Genomic DNA, 26,739 nt, shown 5'->3' with positions numbered 1-26,739 from the left:
GCAACCAGAATCAGAATGGGAATGAGAATTGGAATGGCTTAGAACCGAAATCGGAATGGTCAAATCCCTCGAAACGTTTGATTTATGATCAGAATCGGAATTAGAATAGAAAATTGAATCCATATAAAAGAGTAAGGATTGAGTTCTATATAGATTGAGCCATTCTCATTCCACCCCAGAATAGAAATCAAAATGAGACTTCTCCCAACCAAACGGTTGGAATGAGAGTCACCCATTTTGATTCCGATTCGAGACCCTCACTCCCCCCAACCAAACACCCCCTAAGTGTATTGCCAAGTTGGATTGAGATGGGTACTTGCTAACCTATATCTATACTCTTGGGTGGGCTCTAGGTCAAAAATTTTGCCGATCCAAGAGTTGCTTTGGGGTCAGATGCAAGTAGTTGAGATTTCGCGAGACCTGGCGTCCAAGTATTGTTAGAGTTTTATCGTCGGTTTAAGATTGGGTATGGATAAACCGTTGAAGGGTAACAATATTAAGTTCATAAACCTTAATACCTTTAAAATAAACAATTTGCTAACGATATAGAGTTTAAAAGATAATTAGTAAATTTTACAAGATATGCGAAGGGTGTGATGCAAATTAAAAAGTGAAACTGCAGGTATTAAATATGCATTGAAAAATGATAGCTATGTACTTCAATATGATTGAGCGGTACACTCCACGTTAGTTTTATTGCACCGCATACAGTGCATAATGATTTTCTCTTTATACATATTACTTATGGGATAAAACTATTGGTCTGGATCAGGTCTGGCTCTAGAGAAACACTTGTTCATGAAAACGAGTATGAGCGGTTTGGGCAGGGTCGAGGCTAAATCCATATCTACGAATCAGTTCAAAGCTCATTGCTAGCGAACTAAAACTAAAGATGGCGATGAGTAGGATTTGAATCAGATATTGTACTATCCATCTCCAAATTCTAACTTAATATTCTATATCAAAATCCTATTCGATATCCGATCGGATAAAAAAAGAGATAATATTCTCATATCCAATAGATTCGGAGATATCCACGAGTAACCCATTTTTTCATATCCAATCTATATTTGCCCCATGTCTATCCCATATCCAAAAAAATAAACAATCAAAATAATTTTATGCATATTATCAATCAAAACAAAATTATCAATTCAATATAAAACATAATTTATAAGTTCAGATTTATAAAAATTAAATATAGAAATAGAATTACAATTCAACATAGAATATATAAATAACTAAAATAATTTTATACATATTATCAATCAAAATAGAATTATCAAAACAGAATTATAAATATATATATTTGAGTATAGGTTTGGATATTACTCATATCCGTAGGTTCGCATCGGTTTCGGATTCGAATTTGGATAGAAAACAGTATTCATATCCTATCCATATCTGTATTATAATTTTTAAATTTTATTTAAATTTAAATTTAATTTAATTTAATTTTTTTAAATTTAATTATATTTAAATAAAATATATATTTATCGAATCGGATCAATTTTACTTATTTTCAACCAAAGCTGTAGCCAGCATTGGGGGTTGGGCTCGAGGTGCGTCGCGATCGGTTCAGGAGCGCAGCATTCGGGGCAGCATTCACCCATGAAGCCATCCAAGTGCGCCAAACCTTAAAATTTAATTCTCTTGAAGAAGCATCGAGAGCTCAGAATCTTCTGGAAGCTCCGGCCTGCACTCTCCGTTCCCAGTCTCCCGTCGTAAAAAGCCCTTCCATAAAAAAAACTCCTCTTCTTCCAGCACTCTAAAACTCCTCTCAGGAAGAGGAGGAGGAGGAAGAAGAAGAAGAAGAGGGGTAAAAAACCCTTTCGATACTTTTCACGGAAAATGGCGACGGCGAATGCGATCTCCTCGGCGTCCATTCTCCGCTCCCCTTGCCAAGTCTCTCTCTTTTCTTCGCCAGGGTTTCGGATTTGGATTGGATCTTTTTATTTTTCTTTTGTTGTGAGATTTGTAGGAAAAGCATAGTTGGTGGTGATCCGGCATTGTTCTTAAATCTTTCTCTTCTTTAAGTTCCTTATGGTTTTTTTCGTTCTTTCAATATATTACTGTTGCGTTCTGGGAAGTGCAGCCGCAGGGCTTGAGGAGGGTGAACCCGGGGCAGAGGCCGAGGCAGATGGTGGTGCGCGCCAAGGCCAAGGAGATCGCTTTTGATCAGACCTCCAGGTCCTCTCTCCAGTCTGGCGTTGAGAAGCTTGCCAATGCCGTCGGTGTCACCCTTGGGCCCCGAGGTATTCCATAGTCTCCATTTTGATTCGCAAAAAGATCGATTGCTGTGTCTTGCCTTTCTGCTATCATTATACGAGATAATAATCTTCTTCTTGGAGTTGAAAGGTATTGGTATTTATATGATAGCATTTACTCGAAGATCGAGTCTTGCGCTTCTGGTTGGATGTATCTACTCACTAGATTACATCTGGGGACTTGTCTGTTGATGTTTGTTTGCAATAAACAGGGAGGAATGTTGTGTTGGATGAATTTGGAAACCCTAAGGTGGTTAACGATGGGGTTACAATTGCTCGCGCTATTGAGCTTGCTGATCCCATGGAGAATGCAGGTGCAGCCTTGATACGGGAGGTATACAATTTGTTCTATTTCATCCTTCTTTTGTTCTTTATCCCCTGGTGTCATGACTCATGCTATTTTGGGGTGTTTTCTTCTTTGAAGAACAAGTCTTGATTGATTTTAAAGTGAAATTGTATACTGGAGTCATGTTTATGTGCGTCATTATCTTTGTTGAAGGTTGCAAGCAAGACAAATGACACAGCGGGTGACGGCACCAGTACTGCATCAGTTCTTGCCCGTGAAATCATTAACTTTGGTTTACTAAGTGTAACGTCTGGTGCAAATCCTGTTAATATCAAGAAGGGAATTGACAAGACTGTGCAGGGGCTAGTTGAGGAGCTTGAAAGGAAAGCTCGGCCTGTTAAAGGACGTGGTGATATTAAAGGTATTGACGGCCCCCTTTTTTTTTGATGTTTGAGCTGAACCTATGTGGTGTTAGATTCTTGGATAAACATTACCTGAATATGTCATCTTTAGACAGATGGAACAGTTTACAAAGTTTGGTATTATTTTAAATTGGATATAGAAGTATTAATACCCTAGTGAAGAACTGTTGAAATTATATATCTGTTATGCAGCTGTTGCCTCTATCTCTTCTGGCAATGATGAGTTTGTGGGCGACATGATTGCTGATGCGATTGATAAAGTCGGCCCTGATGGTGTTTTGTCTATTGAGTCTTCATCATCATTTGAGACAACTGTTGAGGTTGAGGAAGGAATGGAGGTGAGTCATGTTAGAAATATTTTAAATTGCTCTTCTTCTAAATACTATGAGTTTGTTTTCGTGTCTCATGTGGTGTGGTAATCATGCTTGCAGATTGACAGAGGTTATGTTTCCCCACAATTTGTCACGAACCCTGAGAAGTTGACTGTGGAATTTGAAATTGCCAAAGTTCTAGTGACCGATCAAAAGATTTCAACAATAAAAGAAATTATTCCTTTGTTGGAGAAGACAACACAATTGAGAGCTCCTCTGCTCATAATTGCTGAGGATGTAACCGGGGAAGCTTTGGCAACCCTTGTTGTGAATAAGCTTCGGGGTGTTCTCAATGTTGCTGCGATCAAGGCACCTGGTTTTGGTGAGAGAAGGAAGGCGATTCTTCAAGATATTGCAATTCTGACAGGTATCTTTGGAAGGCTTTGTTTCTTTCTGAAATAATTGTGCATTGTTCATGATGAAATCATGTCATGCTTCTTTTTCCACGCATGATGCAGCCATACTGAACTGCACATGTCAGAGTTTTAATATCTTTTAGATTTGCTCTTATGAGGATTTCACATCAACCTGTGAAAGTCATTAAAGTTCATTAGGTTTAAAGTGGTGTTCCATCCTATTTTTACAAAGAAATCTTGTCATTGGTCAATTCATTCTGCATTACTTATGAATTTGCTATGGGATTCAGTTCCATCAAATTTTATGTAGACTTGTAAAGCGAAACTAGATTTTGGTTGCCCAGATGTACTTGATTTTGTTTAATGTTTGATCTAGTTGTATAATGGTGTACATGCTTCATACAGAGGAAATGTCAGGGAAAGGTTATTTTTCAATTGAATTATGGGGGAAAGTTTTATGAGGGACTGAACTCTGTAAATCAGCATATAATGTATGCATTGTTATTTTGCAAATGGGGTTACAATCCAGTGTTTCTGCCCATCTTCTATGAGAGGAGGTTTACAATCAAACCTTGGAGGTGTTTCTCCAAGTGTTTGACAGGTGTAATCGCCCTACTCATATGAATTGCTTCTGTTGTTCTCTAGAAAAATGTAAATCAATGATGACAGAGATTGATGTAGTTAAACTTGATGGTCACAAGATTCTTTATTGTGATCAGTTTCTTGTCTTGGATCCAACAAATGAAAGATATTGCACATCAAAAATTTCTATATGTTTGAGGATTTTTTGTGTGTATTTTCAATTGTTGAATTAAATGGAGATGCTTTTAAGGCATATATAGCAGTATTTAGGTTCCTTTATGTGTGTATTTGTTTGAAATCTTAGAGTTTTTTTACCAGTTTTTGGTGATGAACTTTAGGTAGTTTTGTTGTCATGTTGGTCATAAGTTGGTCTATGGTCTCAGGATGGGATTGGATTGGAGTGAGTCTTTTGGGAGAGGATTTTATGGTTGTTTAGTAAAACCTAAGCATGGCATTTTTGTTGGCAGCTTGTTTGGTTGTAAGAATTTCCTTTGGTGGGAGTATATGTAGGGAAACCCAAACCCATGAGTTTATTTTTGTTTGATTGATTATGAAAATTGTCTTCTCATGGTTGTAGATTCATTGATATCCTAAAGTTGGACCATTTAGGCTATTTTCCCGATATTCTTAAAAAGCCTAATAATGCTAGAGACGGGTGGATAAGTTGTAGAGGTGCTTTTTGGGGTGTTACAAGACATACATGATAAACAAAACAAGTTTTGTTTTAGCAATAAGGCCTTCATTTTGTATTTAAAATGTTTTGCAATAAAGAGTATTCAAATAAAAAGATTGACAGGATATAAAAGAAAATGTTGGAGGTAAAGCTCGGAAGGAAAGCGAGGAATGAGTATCTTATAGACTTATCTCTTGCACTATGCAAATGTAACTTGTGGAGAAAATGATAGTATGTGCATTTGCAGCAAAGATTTAAGGATGCCTCAGGGGTACTTAGATCCATGTTACAAGGTATTTGATGGCACGAACAACTCTTTGCATGTCCAATTGACCATTAGGCTTGGGAGTCAGTGTTGGCTGATGCATGTGGAAGGGGGTCTGAGAGGATGTGATAAAGAATTTTAAGAATCAAACAACATATTCTGCTCAGAATAAATAAATCAGCTAGATTGAACCACAACCATAGCCATTAGGCCTAGTCCCAACTATTTTGGAGCTACAAATACAGCCCACATCTTATGGGGGCCTATGTAGGTGAAGTGAGTTCAAGCTGATGATTAAGTTTGTATGAGTTTTAGATGGGCTTGATATCAATACTAATATTGATTATGTTATAATTATTGCTATTTGGTGTTAGATACTAAGCATTAATTAATTGTTAGTTTTTAGATGCTGTTAATACTGATTTTATCCATCCATAAAAAATTTCGTTCGTTATTGTTGTTTTTATTATACTTAATGTATTGTATTAATTTTTAAATAGTTAAAAAATATTAATCGCACATGCACCTGCATATGTAACATACATACCATATATGCATTATGCAGTCCCTTGACCCGCCTGCACATTGCAGCTGCTTTTTGGAACACCTATACGCGGGAATGTGGAACATCTGCCTTCTGCTGTGTACACACTCACAGAAGTGTGATCTTATAGTTTAAGAAATTGAATAGTTTGGCACTGTATGATCTGAGTCGCATTTTAGAAGAATGATGTACCTTTTGCTTATTATGTTTTATAGAGGATTTCAAATGTCAATGGTACTTCAATCATGATTGTGTTTGAGTACTGAATAATGCCATGTCTCATGACATGACAGGTTCAAGTTAGTTCATGCTTGTCATGATTCAAATTGTACTCCATTTCCTTAGTTTAGTGAGCGTTTATGTCAGAGAAATCTATCAATAAAAATGTATCAATAAAAATGATCCCTTTATATTAACTTTTGTTAGGTCTAATGCTTTATCTTGTCCATTTAGGTGCTGAGTTCCAGGCCAAAGATCTTGGTATGTTGATTGAGAACACATCCGTGGAGCAGCTTGGCACAGCAAGGAAGGTCATTATCTCTCAGAACTCTACAACCATCATTGCAGATACGGCAACAAAAGATGAGATCCACGCCAGAATTGCCCAGTTAAAGAAAGAGCTCGCAGAGACAGACTCAGTTTATGATTCCGAGAAGCTGGCTGAAAGAATTGCAAAACTCTCTGGTGGTGTGGCAGTTATAAAAGTTGGTGCCGCAACAGAGACGGAGCTTGAGGACCGCAAGCTCCGGATTGAAGATGCCAAGAATGCTACATTTGCAGCTATAGAAGAGGGGATCGTACCTGGTGGTGGTGCTGCACTTGTTCACCTGTCCACTAGTGTTCCTGCCATCAAGGACAAGTTGGAAGACCCGGATGAGCGCCTGGGCGCTGACATTGTGCAGAAAGTGAGTTATCTGATTCATCTCTTTTATTAATTACTTGAAGTGGACTAATATATAACTTAGCTCTGCGCCTGGATGACTCGTAGCAGAATTACCATGCGTTGTCCTTGTTCTTTAAGTCTGAAGAATAGTTGAGTGAATCTCACTTTTTCCTTCTAAATTATATTGAGCAGGCACTAGTAGCACCTTCAGCTTTGATAGCTCATAACGCTGGAGTGGAGGGTGAGGTTGTGGTGGAGAAGATCAGGGACAGCGAGTGGGAGGTTGGCTACAATGCAATGACTGACAAGTTTGAGAATCTGGTAGAAGCTGGGGTCATTGACCCTGCAAAGGTGACCAGATGTGCGCTACAGAATGCTGCCTCGGTGGCTGGAATGGTCCTAACAACGCAGGCCATTGTGGTGGAGAAGCCGAAGCCAAAGGCTCCTGCTGCTGCGCCACCCCAAGGCCTTGCCATTTGAGCATATTAGGTTCTCTTGCCCTTCCAGTGTTAGTCTAAGATTAAATCACAGATACTAATGGCAGTGCCATTGAAGGAAGTGTAATGTTATCAGGTTTGGAGTCGGGCACTGTTAAGCGGACTATTCAGTTTGTGTTTCCATATTCTCATAGATTTTTTGAGATGCTGAACAGAATCAAAACTTGCTTGGTACAATAATGAGCAAAGCTTGATGCGCGAGATATGTGAAAACGGGGCAAGCCTTTGAATGCCTTGTCACCCCAACTTCTTAGCTCCTGATGAGAATGTGTTATAAATCCTTTTCCAGTTACTGTTTTATATATGGTATCTTAGACGAGCCTGAAGTTCTATTATTACAGTTTGCACTGGACTCTCTGATAGTGACCAACATGCAATTTGACTCGGATTTAGGCCTCTGATCTGCGCTATTTCTGAGATGCAAGTGTGCAATACGTTGGAACTCAATGTCAGGGAATAATCAATCAAAACCTTAGTGTGTCATTTATTGTGATTATCACATTCTGGGGATGCCCGTGGATTATATGTTAATGCTTTATGACCTGAGCTTTAGCTTAACTAGGGCTGGAAGTGGGTCTGGATGGGTCGGATCATATCCTTTTTCGAGTTCAGTTTGAAATAATTTTTCGAATTTTGCATCGGGTTTAGATTTAATTTTTTTGTAAAAAAATACAGGTTCGAGTTCAGCTCGAGTCCAATTGAGCTTAGGCTTGATTTCTCTCTCGTTGGCTTGCTCAGCTCTCCTATCTTCCTCGACTACCCCCAGCATCAGGTTGCCCCATTGCGCAGCTCTTCTATCTTCCTCGACTCCCCAGTTGTCCCTAGCATCAGGTTGCCCCACCTCTAGGAAAGCAGTCCTTCGTTCAAATTCTTTTTCCACCCTGATGTGTCCCCTTCGTCGTTGACGCTGATGTCTCTGCCGCCCATCATCAAGTTTAAAATATCTTCCCGATCATCCCTGGTATACCCCCCGCCATCGGAAGTCGATGACAGAGCCAGCAGTGGGGGAGGCGGCGGCTGCTGCTGCTGCGCGGCCGCTGTTGCCACGTGGTGGTGCGAGTGCCTTAATCCTAATCCTAGAAATTCTTTGTGGAGACGGAATAGATTAAAGAAGCTACTCGCCTGTAACTACTTGTATAAGAAGAAGAGAAATCGCTGGGAGATCGGTGTCTCCGCCTTTACTTCCCTCGAGATCGGTGATCCTTGTGAACCCCGACGGCGTTTTTGCCCTCACGACGATGGCAGCAGCGATCAAAGACAGAAGAGGAGTCGGATGAGTAAGAGGAGGAATACGAAGAATCTGGAGACAAGGAGGAAGCGACCATGGCGGATGGGTGAAGAGCCTCTTACTCAACCCCCTCACCACCTCAGCTGAACTTTGGCTGATACCATCCCCCTTGCCTTTCTCCACCTCGCCTTTCGATTTATTTATATTCGAGCTCGGGCTCGGGCTGGGTCAGAGCTGGGCCAAAGATAGGTCCGAGTCCGGTCTGAAATTAAAACGGATCCTATTTTTTTGATCCGAGTCCGGTCTAAATGTTTTTAGACTAAATCCAAAATCTAGCACGATGGGTCCGAACCCACTTTCAGTCCTAAGCTCAACGCCCATGAGCTGCAGCTTAGTAAGCTGGGTATACAAGTCCCGAGTGGTGACGCCTCTCAAGATTTTGCCTCAGGTATGGGCGAAGATTCTTATCAGGGGATCAGCACTCATATACAGGTGAGACCCCATACCAGGCTGGAAAAGGTTAAGAATCTTCATCTTTCACATTTTATCTGTGTGAATAGAATCGAGAGTAGTCTTTTAGAAAGCACAATGGACTAATGGAGATTGTGATGGATGACAAAAAAGAAGGGTGCTCAATTGGCAACTTTGCAGCAGAGAATCTAGCAATCAACGATCGCACGATTTCCATCACTAGCATTCATATGCTGCGAGCGTTAGCAGCCGTCCGTCCGGACCTCCACTTGGCTTAGATCGGGCCATTAAAATGGTCAATGTACCGCGCCACCGCTTCCTGGTAACCCAAGACTTATTCCTTCCGTGGCTCAGCCCTTCTATGCTTTTGGCGTATGACCATGTCTTACATCTTTCGCTTTCTACCTGGAATTGCCACCTTTAAAGAGGATGTGAATCTTTAGTTGCTTTCACACTCCTCCTGATGACCAAGTCAACAATTTCTAAAAAAAAATTTTAAAACGTGGGTTTGCTATCTAGTAATCTATTCTTTGTTTTGTTATTACTTATTTATTAGCGTTTGTGGAAAAATCCCTTGCACCTTTGGAAGAGATAGAGGAAGATTTCTCTCTCTCTCTTTTTTCTTTTTAAAAAAGTACTCGGGCGGTTCTTGGATTCTTCCTAATACCTTGCTCCTTAGGAAGCCTGGCCATCAGTCCGGGTCAAATTAACATTCCATGTGCAGGACCTCATCTTATAGATCAAATTTGACCTGTTCTTTTTCCAATCGGACTTTTCAGAACATGGACTTGACCCATAGATCTAGATGCCGGTTTGCTTGGCTAAGTTGCACTCCGGAATTTAGTAGAGGTCGAGTCAAAGCTATCCCAGGGGGTTTGGCTACATTATTTTGTAAAACGAAATGGGAATCTATTGACGTTCCTTGGGGTGCAAGCAGGTTTGGTTTAGGTCTCGGTCACTCAAACCTTAAGCCAACTCTTTTATATATATATATATATATATATATATACTATTTTGGAGCCGTATCTGACCTACTTAACTGAGCCCCATGAGTTTCGCCAGGATTGACTTCGGATTGGACTTTTAAAAAAACTATGTTCGTGTGGGATCCTATTCTGTCAACATCGATACCCAAGGAGTCTTCTCCGAACCTGTATTATTTTGAAGCTGGGGAAGACTTGGATCAGGATCATCTGCCACCCAACTTAGTCAACTAGATATTGTCTTTTTTTCCTTTTCATCTTTTGAAGGAAATTCTTGGGTCAAGAGACCCTAGAAAACTAGAGTGAATTGTACTTATTCGGAAATGCATGCTCGGTGGACTTGTTCATAGGAGAGATTATGTTCACACACAGGATTGTATTTTGGAATTTTATCCATCGTACTTGAGTTCATTTATGTTATCATGGTGAAACATGTGATGATGTGACACCAATGTACCATGAATTTATTCCATATTAGCTTAATAACAATGCTTTATCTTGCAAGATGTATCTGTAGATACCCAAAAAAAAAAAAAAAAAAAGGAGTGTTGATGCGTGCTTCTTCTTGATACTTCTTATTGAAAGTTGGCAACCATCAGCAGCCTCACGTGCATGATAGGGTTATACTTGCGTTTATTTATTTATTTATTTTTTTGGCATACTGTAATGATCCTGGGTTCTCGGGGCATTTTTGATGAATTTTTGATAATTTTACCAGAAATCTTATTTTTTGCTGAATTCATGGCTATGTTATATTTTGTCTGATTTTTTTATTAAATTTTTATTTATATTTGGAGCAAACAATGGACATACCTCTAGAGCTCTGCATGTGGCATCTTCTTTCTTTAAAGAATAAAAGGTAGTTTTCCATTCATTCAACATGGCATCTTATTCGGATAATATTGTTGTATGAAAATATTGGATGTAGGTAATTATACTATTCACAATATAGATAAATTAAAATTATTTTCAAAGAATAGATAAAGTCAAAAATTAAAAAAAAAAAAAGCTAGGTCATACTCCAATTAGGATTCAATTTTTGGTTAGGCATTAGTTTTAATGACTTTATGATTCGATTTAATTATTCTTTATGTATTCTATTTCAAATAGAACTCTATTTCTAAAGATGCTCTATTTAGTTTAGATTTTGTATTTTAATAAATTTTTTATTTTGAGTTCGAGTATGAGTCAAATATCTCATCTATGTAATGATTTATTTAAAGAGATATTTGGCATGTTAAATTATAGAAAAAAGATGTAAAAAGAAAGAGATAGGAGAAATTATTTTTGTATGTAGAGGCTCTTTCAGGGAGATTCTTTATAAAGTTTAATATTTTTTTGAATAAATTTATTTTTTTTTAATTTTTTTCATAATTTTTTTTAATATTTTTTTATTTAGTATTTATTTTGGATTTTAGACCGATACGATTGATCTTCTCCATATCATTCTATAATTAATGGTTACTAAATATATATCATCATATATATATAACAGCATTACCAATAAAAAATCGCACAACATATTCTTGCTCAAAGTAAAATCATATCCTTTCACCTCTGTGTGTGTTTGTCCATGACGGAGAGAGAGAGAGAGAAATTTTTGTAATAATTCGGCATGTTTCTTTGAAAGGAAGCCTTGAATTCAACCAAAGGACCCAACTCCCACGGCTTGACGCGTTCAAAACCTGCTTCAGGCCCAAAAGATTTCTACAAAGGAACCTTGTTTTCCAACCCCTTCCTCTTCGTTCTACCAAGAGAAATTAAAAAAAGAATTCCTTCCCCTCCTACCGGATCTTAGTCGGTGACATTATGGTGTGTATGATGGTCGATGGAGACCTTGCACGTTCTAACATAACGCCCTCCTGGGGGTGGATATTGACCGCAACTACGATAACGAGTGCGGGTCCCCATCGAAGTGTTCCCCATTAAAACCACTACGAGGATCACAAGCACAACGAGATGAGCAAGTGGGGCCCACGTACGGGACCACCATCCGGCCAACGTCATTGTTGCGATCCATGTCGAGAGGCAGGCAAACCTCAGTTAGATTTATTTATTCAGACAAGATCTCGATTTGTGAGCTGACGTGTCGAGTGCCGACTGTCTTATTAAATTATTCGCCATAAACGTGTCCAACAGATCGTACATTGATCAAACTGTACCTTTCATCAAATCAATGCCCCCAGTCTTCTAGAATATAGTACTTACTTTGCTCCATGGAAAAGCTGGGATTTGATATCTTCATTGAGCAGTGGCTGACTTTGGCTTAAATCAAATCGATTATTGGTAATAAATCATAAGATTCTTATTCTTAAGTTGACTACTATCATTTTCCATGCTTCAAAAAAAAACTTTAGCATATATTCTCTATTTTCGATCGTAAGTAATTTTTTTTTCTCTCTCTATATTTTTTTTTTGATGCATGCTTTTCTTAAAAGACATATGTGAATGCACAATGATTTCAATTTATTTAAAACAAAAAATTTTTGAAAAAGGGATTGTTTCTCTTTTTGACCATTGTGGAGAGCCAATTATGGGATTAGTGATGTATTTGAAGCATGAGATGCATGAAATATATTATAAAAAAACTCATAGAATCATCTTTGCTGATGGATTTTGATCCGCTCTAATAGTTAGCAAGGATGGAGTAATTTCTCGATAGATGTTGATGTAATATGGTCTCAATGTTTCAAGGACACATTTTAAATCAATATCACAATCACGGTGTAAGAATTTATGTCATTAATGGTTGGTGGAGTGGGTCTAGCATATTTTAGATATTTGTTCTCTTATCCTCGAATATTTCAAGACCCCTTCTAGCTTAGGCTCTTAGCATGATGTTTTTTTCTTTCTTTTATGAAAGACCATAATTATCATGGCAATCAAGTAAATAGACCAAATTACAAGAAATGATGAAATTTAATTATAAGATTACCAAGGTTATGCTCCCGCTGAGATGATTATATAAGATAATAAAGACAATTATCTTCTTTTATATTGTATATTACTTTTTGAAATTTTCTTATCACTAATTCGGATAAAGCACAATCATGCTACTTTACCTTACTGAAAATGATAGACGATTATAATTTATCATAAGATATTGTCAATGTGCTTGGGCCATTTTCACTATAGTGACTATGTGGTATTTTTATTTTGTCTATTGCTTCACTGATGGAGGATCATCACTAAGCATATTATTATATATGTTATATTATAATACTAGGGATTGAGGTTTAGCACATGTGGCTAGTATTTAATGATTTTTGTTATATACTTTGATGCATTTCCAAAGAAACCAAGCTATCTCACTTTCTCACATGCGATGCATGTAACAAAGATTAATATTTGTAATCATGGAAATTTTTGAATTACTATATGAACCTTTTGTAATTAGTTATATCTTTTTAGTGCAAGCAAATTATACAATTTGGTCACCACCCTATTTAATATCTAATTATTTTGCAAGATTTAACTCATCAGATTGAGTAACTTCTTGGTTTCTATCTACTCTGAATCCTGTTACATGGTTCAATCATAAAAAATCCTATCTCAAGGATTAATGTTAAAATGATGTTAACCTAATCAAGAACCGGCATGTTGATGTGTAAAGCTCAATCAATCATAGTTTAGAAAGCATATGATTTAGCAAGCAGAGAATATACCGACGGATTAATCAACTATCATATGGCTTCGTAGCAAATACTTTTAGGATAATTGAAGAAATGAGGCTAATCATTAATAATTTGTATGAATGTATATCAACTATATCTTCGAAATAAAGTAAGGTGTGGGCTAACCATTTGGCTCCTATGCATGTCGATTAAAGCTCATTTTTCATTTTTTAATTACTGCACAAATAAATCCAAGATTTTTGCAAGAACATGAAATATTATACAGGAAACTCAAACAGACCTAGCTAGCACCAGTCCCCTCAAAAGTTCATCATAATCTCAGGTAGAAAGAATAATCTTGCCCTATCATATTGACATGGAGTGCAAACAATTTTTTTTCAAATTTTCTCCCCTTCTGAAATAGGCACTTTTGATATCATTCCTATCAACTTTTAAAAAAATAAGAATTGAAAACATAAATTCACCATCCAGACGTTTGCTAACTTTACCACAGGGAATCTCTCATAACATTACTTTTTTTTTTCTTTTGGGTAGAAATAAATGGTAGTTCACAACATTTCAATCACCGAGAAAATTCTCCTCAATTAAATGAATCACGTGATATGGACGTGCCAATTAATAGGATCGTCAGCAGGTAAGAAAAAAAAATACATGGCATTCGAAATGTCATTTCTCATGAATCAAACAATGTGAAACACGGAAGATGGGGCGGACCACATCCCTTCTTTTCTCACCAACGCATTCGTGGGTTTAGGCGCGGACCCTTTCTTCTTCAAGACACGCCGTTGCCTCTGCCTCTCTGGGGCCCAAACTTGGGACACCTCTTGGTTATTTGCCCGCGGGGCTCACGTATCTCCCCTTTTTAAGTCCCTTAAACGTGCGCTACGGCGGTTCCCCCGGTCGGGTCCCCATCACTTTTTTTGCTTTTCCTTTTTTTTATCCGCGGGAACAACTGAACGGACGGAACGAGAAAACCTCGTCGCATCGGCCCTCCGTGTTCCACGGTAAATTTACAATCATGCCCTTTTGCGGAGACCCGCGGAAAGGGGAACCCTTCCGTCGTTTCCTCGTCGCTTCGTTTACCGATTATTCCGGTCTTTTAATACGAGAAAAAGAGACCGCCTTCGATTTAATACCTCGCTCCGACCCACTCCTGCTCCCCCCACGCGTCCCGAAGACTGAAAGGGTGCTCGTGTGTGTCGTACACATGCACGTGGCTCTCATGCAGCGGTAGTTGAAGTGGAGAATACGAGGGCTCCTGAAGGAGATCCGGGTCGGACGCGACCGCTTATTTTTAGCAGGTCGGGGGGTGAGAGGGGGGCGGGGGGAGTACATGTGGAGCCTCGATCGGAGCGATGCGTGGAAGCGGTGACAGAGGGATGGCGAGGTCGCGTTGGAAGCTTTGGGCATGGCGGATCGAGCCCCACCTCCTACAAAAACCCTAACCCTACCCTTCTTCCGTTCCTGCCATTCCCCCTTCCAGTCCCCTCAGGTTCGTCCGCCGATCTCTCTCTTCTTCTCTTTCTTCTGGATCGGGCCTCTGTCCCGCGGCATTGCTGTCCTTCGTGGGTTTTTCCACGTCCGTTTTGGTTTTGATCTTTTGGATGTGATCTTGGTTGCGGTTCGGAATGCGGGGTGTTCTTGGTTGATTTGCTTGTTTTCTTGGTTTTTGGTTTGGTTTTGGGGGTCCATTGATGGGTTCTTGGGTGGGTGTTGTGGTTTGGGATCTGCAGGTGTTCTTGTAGATGGCGGAGGTGCCGAAGCTGCTGTACATTGTGGTGGTGGACGAGGCAGAGAGGACAGGGGATGAGAGGGAGAGCTTGTCGTTCCGGTACACGCGGCCGGTGCTGCAGAGCACGCTTCAGCTCATGGGATGTAAGGCGCGCCACGCCTTCAAGGTTTGCCTCTCAAGATCCGGTGGTTCGGTTCGGTTTTGTTTTATCTTGTGATCTTCTCCAGGTCTTCTTTTTCTTCCTGCTTTTTCTTCCGAAGAAAAGAATTGAAATTGGCGATCTGAATGCTTGTGCTCCTTGATTCTCGATATTTGTGTTAGGTTTGCGGTCTATGTAGCAAATTCTTGATTTTCTGTTGTTGTAGTTATGCATGCATGCTCAAATTATGTCTTGCGTTTTTGTTTTGCTCCTAGTTTATGCACTTCAATGAACTGCTTGAGCTAGTGAGATCAAAGGAATTATAATTATTTGTTGAAACCCCGAATGAGAGTGATGGTGACATACTTTAGTTCACCAGTCAATTAAAAAGGATATCGACAATTGTTATTTATTTCGTTATATGGATCCATGTTTTTTGTATTTCGTAAATTGAGTTTTCTGTTAGATTGGTACTAACATCTAGGTCTGGGATTTATTAATTGCATGTAGGCCTTGTTAGATTAAGATAGCCATCCTCTTTTTTTCCCCCCTATACCCGGAAATTTGCCTCCTCCTGTGTCATGCTTATTTATTGTTCCTGGGGAGGAAACTTGTATGAAGGTTCTTCTAAGCAATATTTCTCATTCTGGGCCTTCTCTTTTGGTTAGTTGTTAATATCTCAGGCTCTAAAAAGCAGCTCATTTTCTCATCAGATTAGCCGGAGAGTATTTGAAGTGATGAGGAGTGAACACATAACAAAATCTGACGCCTTGGAAAGCTCATCTAGCAAAGAAAATGAACATCACCAAGCTGGTTGCTCGAGTCAGGAGGAAGTCAGCAGCCACTCGATTCAAGAAGCTGTAGATACAAGTAGCACGATGCCATTTGAGTTGTACAAAAGACTAACAACTGTTGTTGTTACAAGAGAGAACTTTCTAAACGTTGTTTGTGATGCACTGTCCATGTATAAGTATGTTGGTCCCAATCAAAGAGCAGACTTACTCCTAGCATGCAGGTAACACGTCATCTTTATCTTTCATAGAATGCTATTTTCGACTTTGAAAATTGAGAATGCTAATGGATTTAGCTTGAGATGGTTTGTATCATCTGAGCAACAATGTAGTATTGTATGGATATGACAAATCACTACTTGTTGTTTGATTGCATTAACAATTCATATACGGCACACAGAATCATGTCAGTCCTGATTATTGGTTATGTTGTACCGGGTTATTATATATTTCCTCAAAGGTGGCTAATTTACTCTTATTATTGAACAACAACTAGGCAATTGTTATGAGCCCCTGATGTAAGGTTTTTTTGATAAAATCATGATTGGATCAAGCTTCCTGATGTTTCTGACGATTCTGGGTGAATATTGAAAATCCATGATGTTTACTTTCTTTTACTCTGGGAATTGGAAAGAAAATGCCCCTAAATATCTGAGGCAGCAAATTGTTGATCCAAAACTAATTTTCCAGTCTCGATTAAATGTTGATCACATCTGCTTATTGACCAATATTTGTTTGCTGTTTCTGCATGTCATGGTTAAGCTGACTTCTGAATTCTGATAAACAGATAGGCTTTGTGCTTTTGTTTTTATATCATGCAATTAATGAAGTTGGTAGTCACCATTATTTGCCGTATTGTTTTAGCTATGCTTGCTTTTGTTGCAATATATGGTAACCAGAGCATCTTTTTCTCTCATAAGATTGTTGCTTATTTTCTGTATATATCATTCGATCCATTATTTCTATCTTTGTCAAGCTTCTTTGAGCTTCCAAGAATGACAATAGAACTCAGAAATCTTCCCACTACCGATGTCATAATAAATTCAAGTAATAATGCCATCACATGATATATTACAATCCAATCTAGCTAGGATACGTTAAAGGGTGTCAAATCACACAAGAATCCTAGGCACTGACCCTGTTAAGGGTTTAGGTGGCTAGTTGGTGCAGCGGTGGAACTACTTATGGGCTCGGAAGGGCTAATGCCCCTCTCCCACTTCTGACTTCAAAGCTATAGTTAACATGTAGGGCTCTCTTTGATTTTCTATTTCAGGAAAAGACAGGGAAATATGGTAGTTGCGGAATGGCGCCATTTGAGGAATTTGGAGAAAGGGGAAATTACTGGAGACATGGGACCATTAACATGAGAAAAAAAAAAAATCTTTCTTTACCTTCCTAAGTAATAAAACATTGTAGGTAAATATCCTCTAAATTGTAGCACCAACAGTTTATTAGGAATACATCTTAAACACCTACAGTTTTTCTTTTATGATTTCATTTATTCTAGAGGAAAATGGTGCAGAGCACCACCACTTAACTAAATCAGTTTTTGGGATTGTGTTTCCATTTAGCTTTTGTTTTTGAGAAATTTAATTTTTATCACTTTAGATTTTGGTTTTTATTGGTCTTTTTTCTGTTCAAAAAGTTTCTCTGTTAAATTTCCTGTTCATATCTATATTGGTGTGGCAGTTAAGAAATCTCTATCAAATACGCATATGTTAATTTAATTATATATTTAATGGCAAGTTTTTTAGCTTGTTGTATGTCCTTCTGACTTAGTAAATGCTTCTTCAAAGTACTAGGTGTAAGCATTGAGAACAGAAATTGGAAAAAAAAAAGGAAATAAAGGAAAACCTACCACTGAATTGACATGGTTTGGCCATCCCTTGATTCCATTTTTTTCCCCTTACTTTAAAGGAATTTTTTTCGTAGTCTCTTGAAATTTCTTAAAATAAATAATCAAAATAAAAATATTCAGTGATATAAACTATAATTTGTTTTGGGGGATAGACGATTCTTGCCATAAAAATTCAAGTATAGTTCCTTCAATTGATGTTAGCACAACCTCAATATACCATACCATTATTTTTTATGAGTTAAATTAACTTCTACACAACTGAACTTTTATCATTTGAATAATGCATTATTGTGGGCCCCTTACACTGAAATCTTGGCTCCACCACTGGGTGGGCACTTGAGTAAATGTAATATCTAAAATCAATAAAAAATGTATATTTTTGTAATAAAGTCATAGATTGTTCATTAAAGGTACATGAAAGAATGTCATATGAATAAAAAGTTACTGCCAGCTACTTAACTTGTATAATAATGATATATTTGATTTACATAATAATTTTTCTGAAGAGTGTTAACTTTTCTTGGAACATAACATTTTTCAAGCTTTAATTAGTGTCCCATGAGATATGGCCTAAGTGAACCTGACTTCTTAATCCCACCAGTTCACCCAGTGCCCACCCTTATCGAGAACTGCTGAAATGGGGCAATTCACCCCGTTCTCGATATTGGTATGAATGCCTTGGGAAATCAAAACCTTATGTATCAGTACATCCCAGTCCTACCAGTTCAAACTGGTGCATACCGGCGGTATTGTATCAAGTACACCGGTGCAAATTGATTATTATTATTATTATTATTTTTTGAAGTTTTCAATTTTGGCATGTACCATAAATGCCAGGACTTGTGCTGTTTTGATGAAAACATGGTGTGGGGTTTGTTACTGGTATTTAAAACTTTGCTTGAAGTTTTTTTTTTTAAAAAAAATTATTTACTTGGAAACAATACAATGCTTTTAATAAATCAATGAACAAGGTGCCTGGTCTTCCAGATGCCCGTCTAAGTGCTGACCCAGGCGCCTGGGTGGCTGCCTCACATAAAAAATGCCAATTGCCCTGGTGGTTAGGTTGTCTAAGTGACTAGGCTGGATCTTTTAGGCCTAAGCAGCCAATCGTGGCAATCTTGGATCCATCGAATGGTTGATAGGCATAATGGTAAAAAGGAAACTTGACACATGCAAAAGGAGAAGCTACCTGGCACTTTCTTCAAAGTCAGGGTGTGTTCCTGTTTACTACACAGGCCTTTTAACAGAATTATCCAGTTTTATCCTCAAGCCTCTCCATACTATTGGTACTTGTTAGAGGTGCAATTGTAGGGTTGCTGCTCAAGATTAATTCAACAGGGATGGAGATTCATAATATGGAATGTAGAGCCTTTAAAAATGCAAAGAACATAAGCAAGGGGGAAGCATGAAAAAAGAGAGTATAAATTATCAAAATTGTTGCATAGATAAATCCATCCTAGAAGTTCATATGTAGGTAAAAAATAAAAAAGAAAAACCTCCAGATATAGGTGATTGACCATTGTTTTTCTTTTTTTGTTTTTTTGGTCAGTCATTTTTCTGTTGAGGATTCTATATATGCATCTATTTTGTAAAACAGTTGGCAAGGATAGCTAACAACCAGGAGGTCATACTTATTATAAGAGATTTAGATCTCCCTGTTCCGTTCCATGTTTCTACTAGCACATATGCATAAGCACACATTATGGACGGTGCCTTTTGCAGCAACAAAGTCTTCATTTTCTATCAAGATTTTGAATATCGGTACCGGCGGCCGTTTTGGTCGGCCGGCGACATGATCCGGTATGATTTTGTACCGGATCGAACTGACGCGAACCGATGGAGGGAAAGAGAGGAAAAGAAAGAGGGAGGGGGTCTGCCGGAAAGGCCGTCAGAGGGCCTCCGGCTGGCCGTTGTGGTCATTGGGCGGCGTAAACGCCGCCTGCGGTTCCGCGGCGTGAAATAGGGGTGATCGTTCCTGTTTCACTGGCTTTTTTAAAAAAATTCGATAATAGTGAAGCTGGCAATGGATTTGCCTTCACTGTTTCTAGATTTTTTTTAAAAAAAATTTGAAATAGTAAAGCCGGCAAATCGAGTGCCGACTTCACTATTTTTAAACTTTTTTAAAAAAAATCCTAAAACAATGAAGCCGGTAAACCGAGTGCCAGTTTCACCGTTCGTCTTCCCCTTTTAAAAAAGGCTGACGCCCACCGCTTTTGCGCCTCCGCCTGCGTCGCTTCTGCCATCCGGTGGCCATGGTAGCCACCTAGAGACCTCCGATGGTCTCTTCGCCGTCCCATCCTCCCATCTCTGGTGGTCTCCCCCCCTCTCTTTCTCGCTCGTTGTGGCGGCCCCATCGGGCGAACCGAGCCACGATGGCTTCCGCCACCCTTCGGCGGCCACAGAGGGCCATTGCCGACTTCCATAGAGGGCCATCGGCCTCTCCCTCTTCTCCTCTCTCTCTCTCCCTTTATTTCCCTCTCTTTCTTCCCCGGCACCGGTGTGTGCTGTTTTCTTTGCCGGAACCATCCTGGTTCCCCGTCAGTTTGGTTTGGCACGCCCCGAACTGACCGGTTCAGGACGATTTTGAGAACCATATTTTCAACACTCATGTTACAGTTTTCTGAATTGATTACTTAAAAGTCCTATTTGGTTGGACCAAGATCATATGTAGTGTGAAACAATTCTCTCACTGTTGATGCCGCCAACATTGAAATTTTCTGATAGATAAAGATCTTACATGTAGTGATGTTGGCATGCCTTCTTTAACGTTGACTTGTTTGGCATGCTGTGTTGAGTTTGACTAAATTCAAAGCCTTTTGCTGCAAAGTTCAGAGCGGATGCCTTCTACAGTCAACGTACCATGTTCCATACTTCTGATTAACTAATGCACAAAGTGTATTTGAGTTTTAGGCTTAACAAACGTTTTTTTGCTGCATCATATTGGCTGCTTTACTTTTTTACATGTTGTATTTGAATTACTTTCATGCGATCCCTGTTACTTACTTCTTTCCCCCTTTTTGTAGAATTCGTGAAAGAAAGGAATCTGTGACAGTTCTTTTGTGTGGCACAAGTGGGTGTGGCAAGTCTACTTTGTCAGCTTTGCTGGTATATGCATATGACCTTATAATATAGAATTTTTAGAATTTTTGCATATCTATACACATTTAAAACTATCTCTGGAAATAATGTTTTGATTTAGCAGTTGCACTTTGGTTCAGTTTCCGAATATCATTTTTTTTCTTTTGTTTCCTTTTAGTCAAAAAACAAATCAGACTGGCATTTTGCTTTGTTTTCTGCCCCATTCCGCTAATTCTGCTTGGTGTAGGCTGCTTTTTGGGGTCATCACTACGTGACTGCTCCCTATACACCCCTATAAGTTCCTAATAGAGCTATCCTGATTATAAAAGTTTGTCTTTCTTAATGGATATCTTTAGCAGCACTGTCTATTTTTGTTTCTTGAATCTTCATTTCCAGGCCATTATATGCTTGCCACCCAATCATCATATTAAGTTGTGTGAGCATAAGCATTTACAGGATAGGGTTACTTGCAGAAATATAGGTTGTATGGACCACCTCTGGGTACCTCTACCTCGTTAATTGTTCATAGTTTTATTAATTTCTTTAGATTTTGAATGCAAAGACAAGCTTCAGATAGAGGCTCATTTATTTTTTATACCGTGAGGAGTGTGAACTTGTATACTGTCCAAACCAAGGGGGTAAAAGGGACTTGATTTGTGTAGGTGTCGTGATTACTTATTTTTATCAGTTGTCATTCCAACTTTAGTGTATTGCAAACAATACTCTTTGGCACTGATTTACATGTTCCCTGCATAGGGCCTTATATCTGATGTAGTTCTGTTTTTTTTTCCCTTTCATTTCTTTCTTATTTTTTGTGTTATGCTGCAGATTTCATCATGTCTTTCAGTACATGTTTGTTATAGGCAGGTTTTTTTTCGCAAATTTTAGATACATATGCAATCCTAGACAAGCAAAATGTTGGAATAATTGAGTGCATTTAGAAATTCCTTGTATGTTTAGACTTGATTAGAGTCCATGAATATTTCCAAACAGGGAAGCAGATTGGGTGTCACAACTGTAATTTCGACTGATTCGATACGCCACATGATGAGGAGCTTTGTGGATGAAAAGCAAAATCCACTTCTTTGGGCTTCAACATATCATGCTGGTGAATGCTTAGATCCAGTGGCGGTTGCTGAAGCAAAGGCTAAACGAAAAGCAAAAAAACATGATGTTGTTTCTCACCCGATGGTTAAAGAGGAATTATCTGATTTTACTTTAAATGAAAAATCTGATGGTCGATCCACAGATCCTGTCTCTGGAACTGAGTTGATTGGCAAAAAGCAAATGGCTATTGAGGGATTCAAAGCACAAAGTGAAATGGTTATCGAAAGCCTTGATCGGTTGATCACCGCATGGGAAGAGCGAAAAGAATCTGTTGTTGTTGAGGGTGTCCACCTAAGCCTCAATTTTGTGGTAGGTATTCATGCAACAGGTTGGTTTCCTTTTTTTCCTTATATAGTCCCTTTGGATGATATATCTGTCACGTTTTAGTTATTGGGAAATTGTCCTGTTGGACTTATTTCCACCTCAAGTGTATTTGGTCTGATATAAGGGCATGGAAGTATACATGCATAAGCTCATTCAAATGTTGTATTTGATTTCTTTTTGCTTTTAATTGCTAATTGATGGCTTATCTTATTTTCATCTCGTAGATGGGACTCATGAAGAAGCATCCTTCAATTATTCCTTTCATGATTTACATTACAAACGAGGACAAACACATGGAACGATTTGCAGTACGTGCAAAATACATGACCCTGGATCCAGCCAAAAATAAGTATGTTAAGTACATCCGCAATATCAGAAAAATTCAGGAGTATCTCTGCAATCGAGCTGACAAGCATCTGGTGCCAAAAATAAATAATACAAATGTTGACCGTAGTGTGGCAGCCATTCATGCGACTGTGTTTGGTTGCCTACGTAGACGAGAGGCAGGAGAGCAGCTGTATGATCCAACTACTAATACAGTTTCTGTAATACATGAAGAGCATAGAAACCAATGTGCTGCTAACTCTCTGAGTTCCAAGGGAATGTTTCAATTGATCCAGAGGAAGGGGTCTTTTAGGCATTTGATGGCGCTTGTTAATACAGATGGATCTGTGGCCAAGGCTTGGCCTGTCGAGTCTGTTGGGCATGGGAAGGCCACATCTGGAAAGGGCATTGAGAAATTTGTGGGAAACCCTATGTATGGCCCCTTGCAGATTGGGAAGGCAGAGCCTGTTAATCTTCAGTTTGGTAATTTTGGGATCAGTGCGTGGCCAAGTGATACTGGGGGTACAAGTCATACAGGAAGCATTGATGACTCGAGGGCTGATGGCACTGATACTGGTAGTAGATATTATTCTTCCTGTTGCAGCTCTCCAAAGATGTCAGATGGACCTGCTAAAGAGGTATATCTTACTCTTATTATTTCTAGTATACTGTCTGGCTGGGAAAAAATTCTTGACTTGCAGTTAGTCTTGCAAAGAAACCTACCAATAATTTAATCCAAAGATTATCTGATTTTCTTGGTGGAATGATAGCATGATTGCTGCAAAACTCATATTATGTTGTTTGACTTTCCTTCATTTCTAGTTCATTGAAGCCAACTGGAGCTATGTTCTATTGTCTGAGTTTAGTCCTGAATGCATATTTGAGCTAAGTAAGAAAGGATGAAGACAGTTTTTAATGATGATCAATGACATACTGGTGAACACTTTCGTGAACTATGGAATTTATTCTGGTTTATTTGAGCCATTTTTAATCCTGATGATAAGAATGATTTCTTCACTCCAATCTTGTCAAGTTTTTTCTTCTATGATTTCATAATGCATATTTACATAGACAAAGCCAGGGATTCTGTTTAGGCAGCCGATCATAGTTTTCTGCCTGAGATATAATTGCAGTTCCCCATCCTTTTGTGATTAAGAGAACTTTTTCTGGCACTACATTTGTGTTTCAATTCATCTAGCAGAAGCATCAAAACAAAATACTGTTGTAGATTAGGCAGACGAGGGTGGTGCTCGTAGGCATTTAAGCACTAAGGATTTTCCCATGTTTATGGCCAATTTGACTACTTTATTTGCCTTATGGTATATACATTAAACTTGATGCTCTCAACCAAATTGGGAAATTCCTATTTTGTCAGCTACCCCAGTTCTTATCGTTCAAGGAATGTGCTCACCTTTCTTGGGTGGTTTCAGTTCTGCATATGAAACATTATCTTCATCCCTTTATCTAGGCTTCTGAAGTCCCCTGGAAAACTTATTACCCACTATCAGAATTCAGAAGCCATAGAATTTTCTGGATAACCAAAAAAAAAAAAAACTGTCACAGCATTTCAGGTTCCTGTTTACTGATGCACTGAGATGTTAAAGTGTGTGCTGGCAATAAGTTAAAATGCCATTTGTTTTGACTCTAAACAAATTTTTGTTAAGATCTAAACAAATTTTTGTTATGACTCTAAACAAATTTTTGTTAAGATTGTTAAATTGTAATCTAATCATTCATCTGGCAGTAATAATTTATATATTCATGAAAGATGTGAGTATGCCCGTAATCTTATTATTAAAGTATATTGTGTACCTGGAATAATAGGTTTGTCTTCATTTTTGGCTAATTCTTATCCTTATCTTCCAGCTCAAGGAGGAACAGTCAGTGTCTGGTAGTGAAGAAGAAGCTGATGATCCACCTGATGTGGACAGTGATGAGGACCTAAGTGACAACAAGGAGATCCATGAAGAGGTAAGAACTCAAAAAGACCTTTTATTTTGTTATGCATTAGCTTATTTCAAGTGGTTCAGAATATTTGGATTGTCTGCTTTTATTTTTTGTTGTATGTACCACGACCAATATTACAGAAAGAGAGGGAAAAAAAGGAAGCCATTATTACAGGACTGATATGAAATAATAAGATATTCAACCGTACAGGGCTTTGAGATCAAAAAATAATGAACTATGTGACTGCAAATTAACATGTGCTTCTTTTGTTAAATTCAACTTTCACCCTTTCATTTCAGTGCAAATGATTGGCTTGCCTGCGTAATTCTTTTAATTGTTTTTGTGCTTTGGATGGACATGCCAGACATTATTTGAACCTTTTCGAAGGAGTACCAATTCTTTTGTGTGAGTGATCTTTCCAGTCTTTGATCGATTTCTATTTCACAGATGGAAGGCTCTGTTGATGAGAACTCAACCAAGTCTGATGAGGAGTATGATGACTTGGCCATGCGAGATGGCCTGGAGAATGGTTACTGGTCGGACGATGATGAGGGCCCAAACAATGAAAGGAAACTAGCAGATGAGAAAAAGAGAACAGTGGACAGCTCGGGAATGAAAGAGAAGTACCAACACAATCTTGATCTCTTCTTGAAGATAAGTGAGCATGCCACTGAACCGCCATATTCCTACTCCCTGCTCTCTGAGAAAAGTTCGGACATGAAAATGAGGAAACGTTCGTTGAGTGACTCTTTGAGATTCCAAGGCCGGACGCAAAGCATTTCGGCTGTAGGTGAGTCTGGGTCGATGTACAGGGGGCCGGTCCTTTCAGTAGCACCTCAGAGGTAGGTAGCCTGACGAGGATTTTGTAGAGCGAGCTCTGGAAGCCTGAGGAGATAGTTACTCTGTCCTGTTTTGCTGGTTGAAATGGGTGCATGAGTTGTAGAAGATTTTATGTATTTATATATCTTGTCTGCCTTTTCGGTTTTCTTCTGTGGCATTTCTCCCGGGTTCCAATCACCTTATCACGTAGCTCTCTGTTGTGCCGAAAGAGGGAGGAAGATTCTCGGAATGTTCTACTGACAATGGGGTGATATGTATGAGCATGCAGTTAGGTGGTCCATCGCCTCAAAGATTTGCTATCTTGGTGGTCCGTCTAGTTAATGGTTGGTGTACAGGTTCATAATGCAAAGCAATGCATGATGCGTGTCCCTGGTCACGCCGTTCACTCCGTCTGGAGATTACTGCACTGAAGAGAATCATGTGGTAATATAGACGACGGGGCGCATTTGAAGTAGTACCATCCAAAAGTTGAAGTAGTACAATGCGGAACGGCCATTACTCAGTTCACCTAATTAGTGATGATTCCTTGGAACCTTAGGGTGTATCTGGTATCCTTGATGAAATATCACACGAAGATTTACAGCATTTGCCTTTACCATCAGAAGTGCAAAGATTTAGCAAACAATTTCAAAAAAACAAAAATATCTTATTATGCATTCCGTTTGGTTTCTTGGGTTTTTGAATGCTAAAAGCAAAAAAAAACAATAGGAAACGGGCCTCTGCGCACTTTTTAAAAGAAAATGGCATCCTGAGTCAAGAAATTCTCCAACCCCGCCCTTGAAAGTTAAACCCAAGCAATTCCAACATTAGAGGCATCTCGAGTCCTCTTTGGCTAAATGATCGTCAAAAAGCGTGGATAAAATCGTGAACATGATATTCCAGCTAACAGAGAAATTGATGCAAAAATAAGTCATGCGATACTTTTCAGTTTTGCAGAAATAAGCATCCATAATGGCTCTGGTCAGACCATAGGCACGATTAAGTAATAAAACGCGAGTGGAAACGACTTTCTTAAAATAATACAAAAATAACTACAAATAATCTACCCCATTAAGAAAGCTCGTCAAAAACAAGTCATCATCCAAATTGTTTGCTTTTATGAATTTTAAAATACAAAAATTCAAATGATAGATGGG

At 38.7% G+C, this 26,739-nt stretch overlaps 2 protein-coding genes across 2 annotated transcripts; both read left to right on the top strand.

The window, feature by feature from the left end:
- The first annotated feature begins 1,676 nt into the window (after window positions 1–1,676).
- Window positions 1,677–7,351, top strand: LOC105055575 (ruBisCO large subunit-binding protein subunit alpha). The gene is made up of 8 exons (XM_010937425.4): window positions 1,677–1,905; window positions 2,096–2,255; window positions 2,480–2,601; window positions 2,767–2,974; window positions 3,168–3,313; window positions 3,407–3,713; window positions 6,220–6,671; window positions 6,842–7,351. The coding sequence occupies exons 1-8, from the start codon at window positions 1,852–1,854 to the stop codon at window positions 7,127–7,129; spliced, it is 1,737 nt and encodes a 578-aa protein (XP_010935727.1). The 5' UTR covers window positions 1,677–1,851; the 3' UTR covers window positions 7,130–7,351.
- Window positions 7,352–14,785: 7,434 nt separating this feature from the next.
- Window positions 14,786–25,749, top strand: LOC105055574 (P-loop NTPase domain-containing protein LPA1). Its single transcript, XM_019854162.3, has 8 exons — window positions 14,786–14,955; window positions 15,197–15,361; window positions 16,048–16,349; window positions 21,007–21,088; window positions 22,055–22,477; window positions 22,717–23,454; window positions 24,683–24,787; window positions 25,211–25,749. Exons 2-8 carry the CDS (start codon window positions 15,209–15,211, stop codon window positions 25,607–25,609), a joined length of 2,202 nt encoding a protein of 733 aa, XP_019709721.1. The 5' UTR covers window positions 14,786–14,955; window positions 15,197–15,208; the 3' UTR covers window positions 25,610–25,749.
- Window positions 25,750–26,739: the final 990 nt, after the last annotated feature.

This window comes from Elaeis guineensis, chromosome 12 (genome assembly GCF_000442705.2).
Source record: "Elaeis guineensis isolate ETL-2024a chromosome 12, EG11, whole genome shotgun sequence".
NCBI lineage: Eukaryota > Viridiplantae > Streptophyta > Magnoliopsida > Arecales > Arecaceae > Elaeis > Elaeis guineensis.
This window is presented reverse-complemented; position numbering and strand designations above follow the sequence as displayed.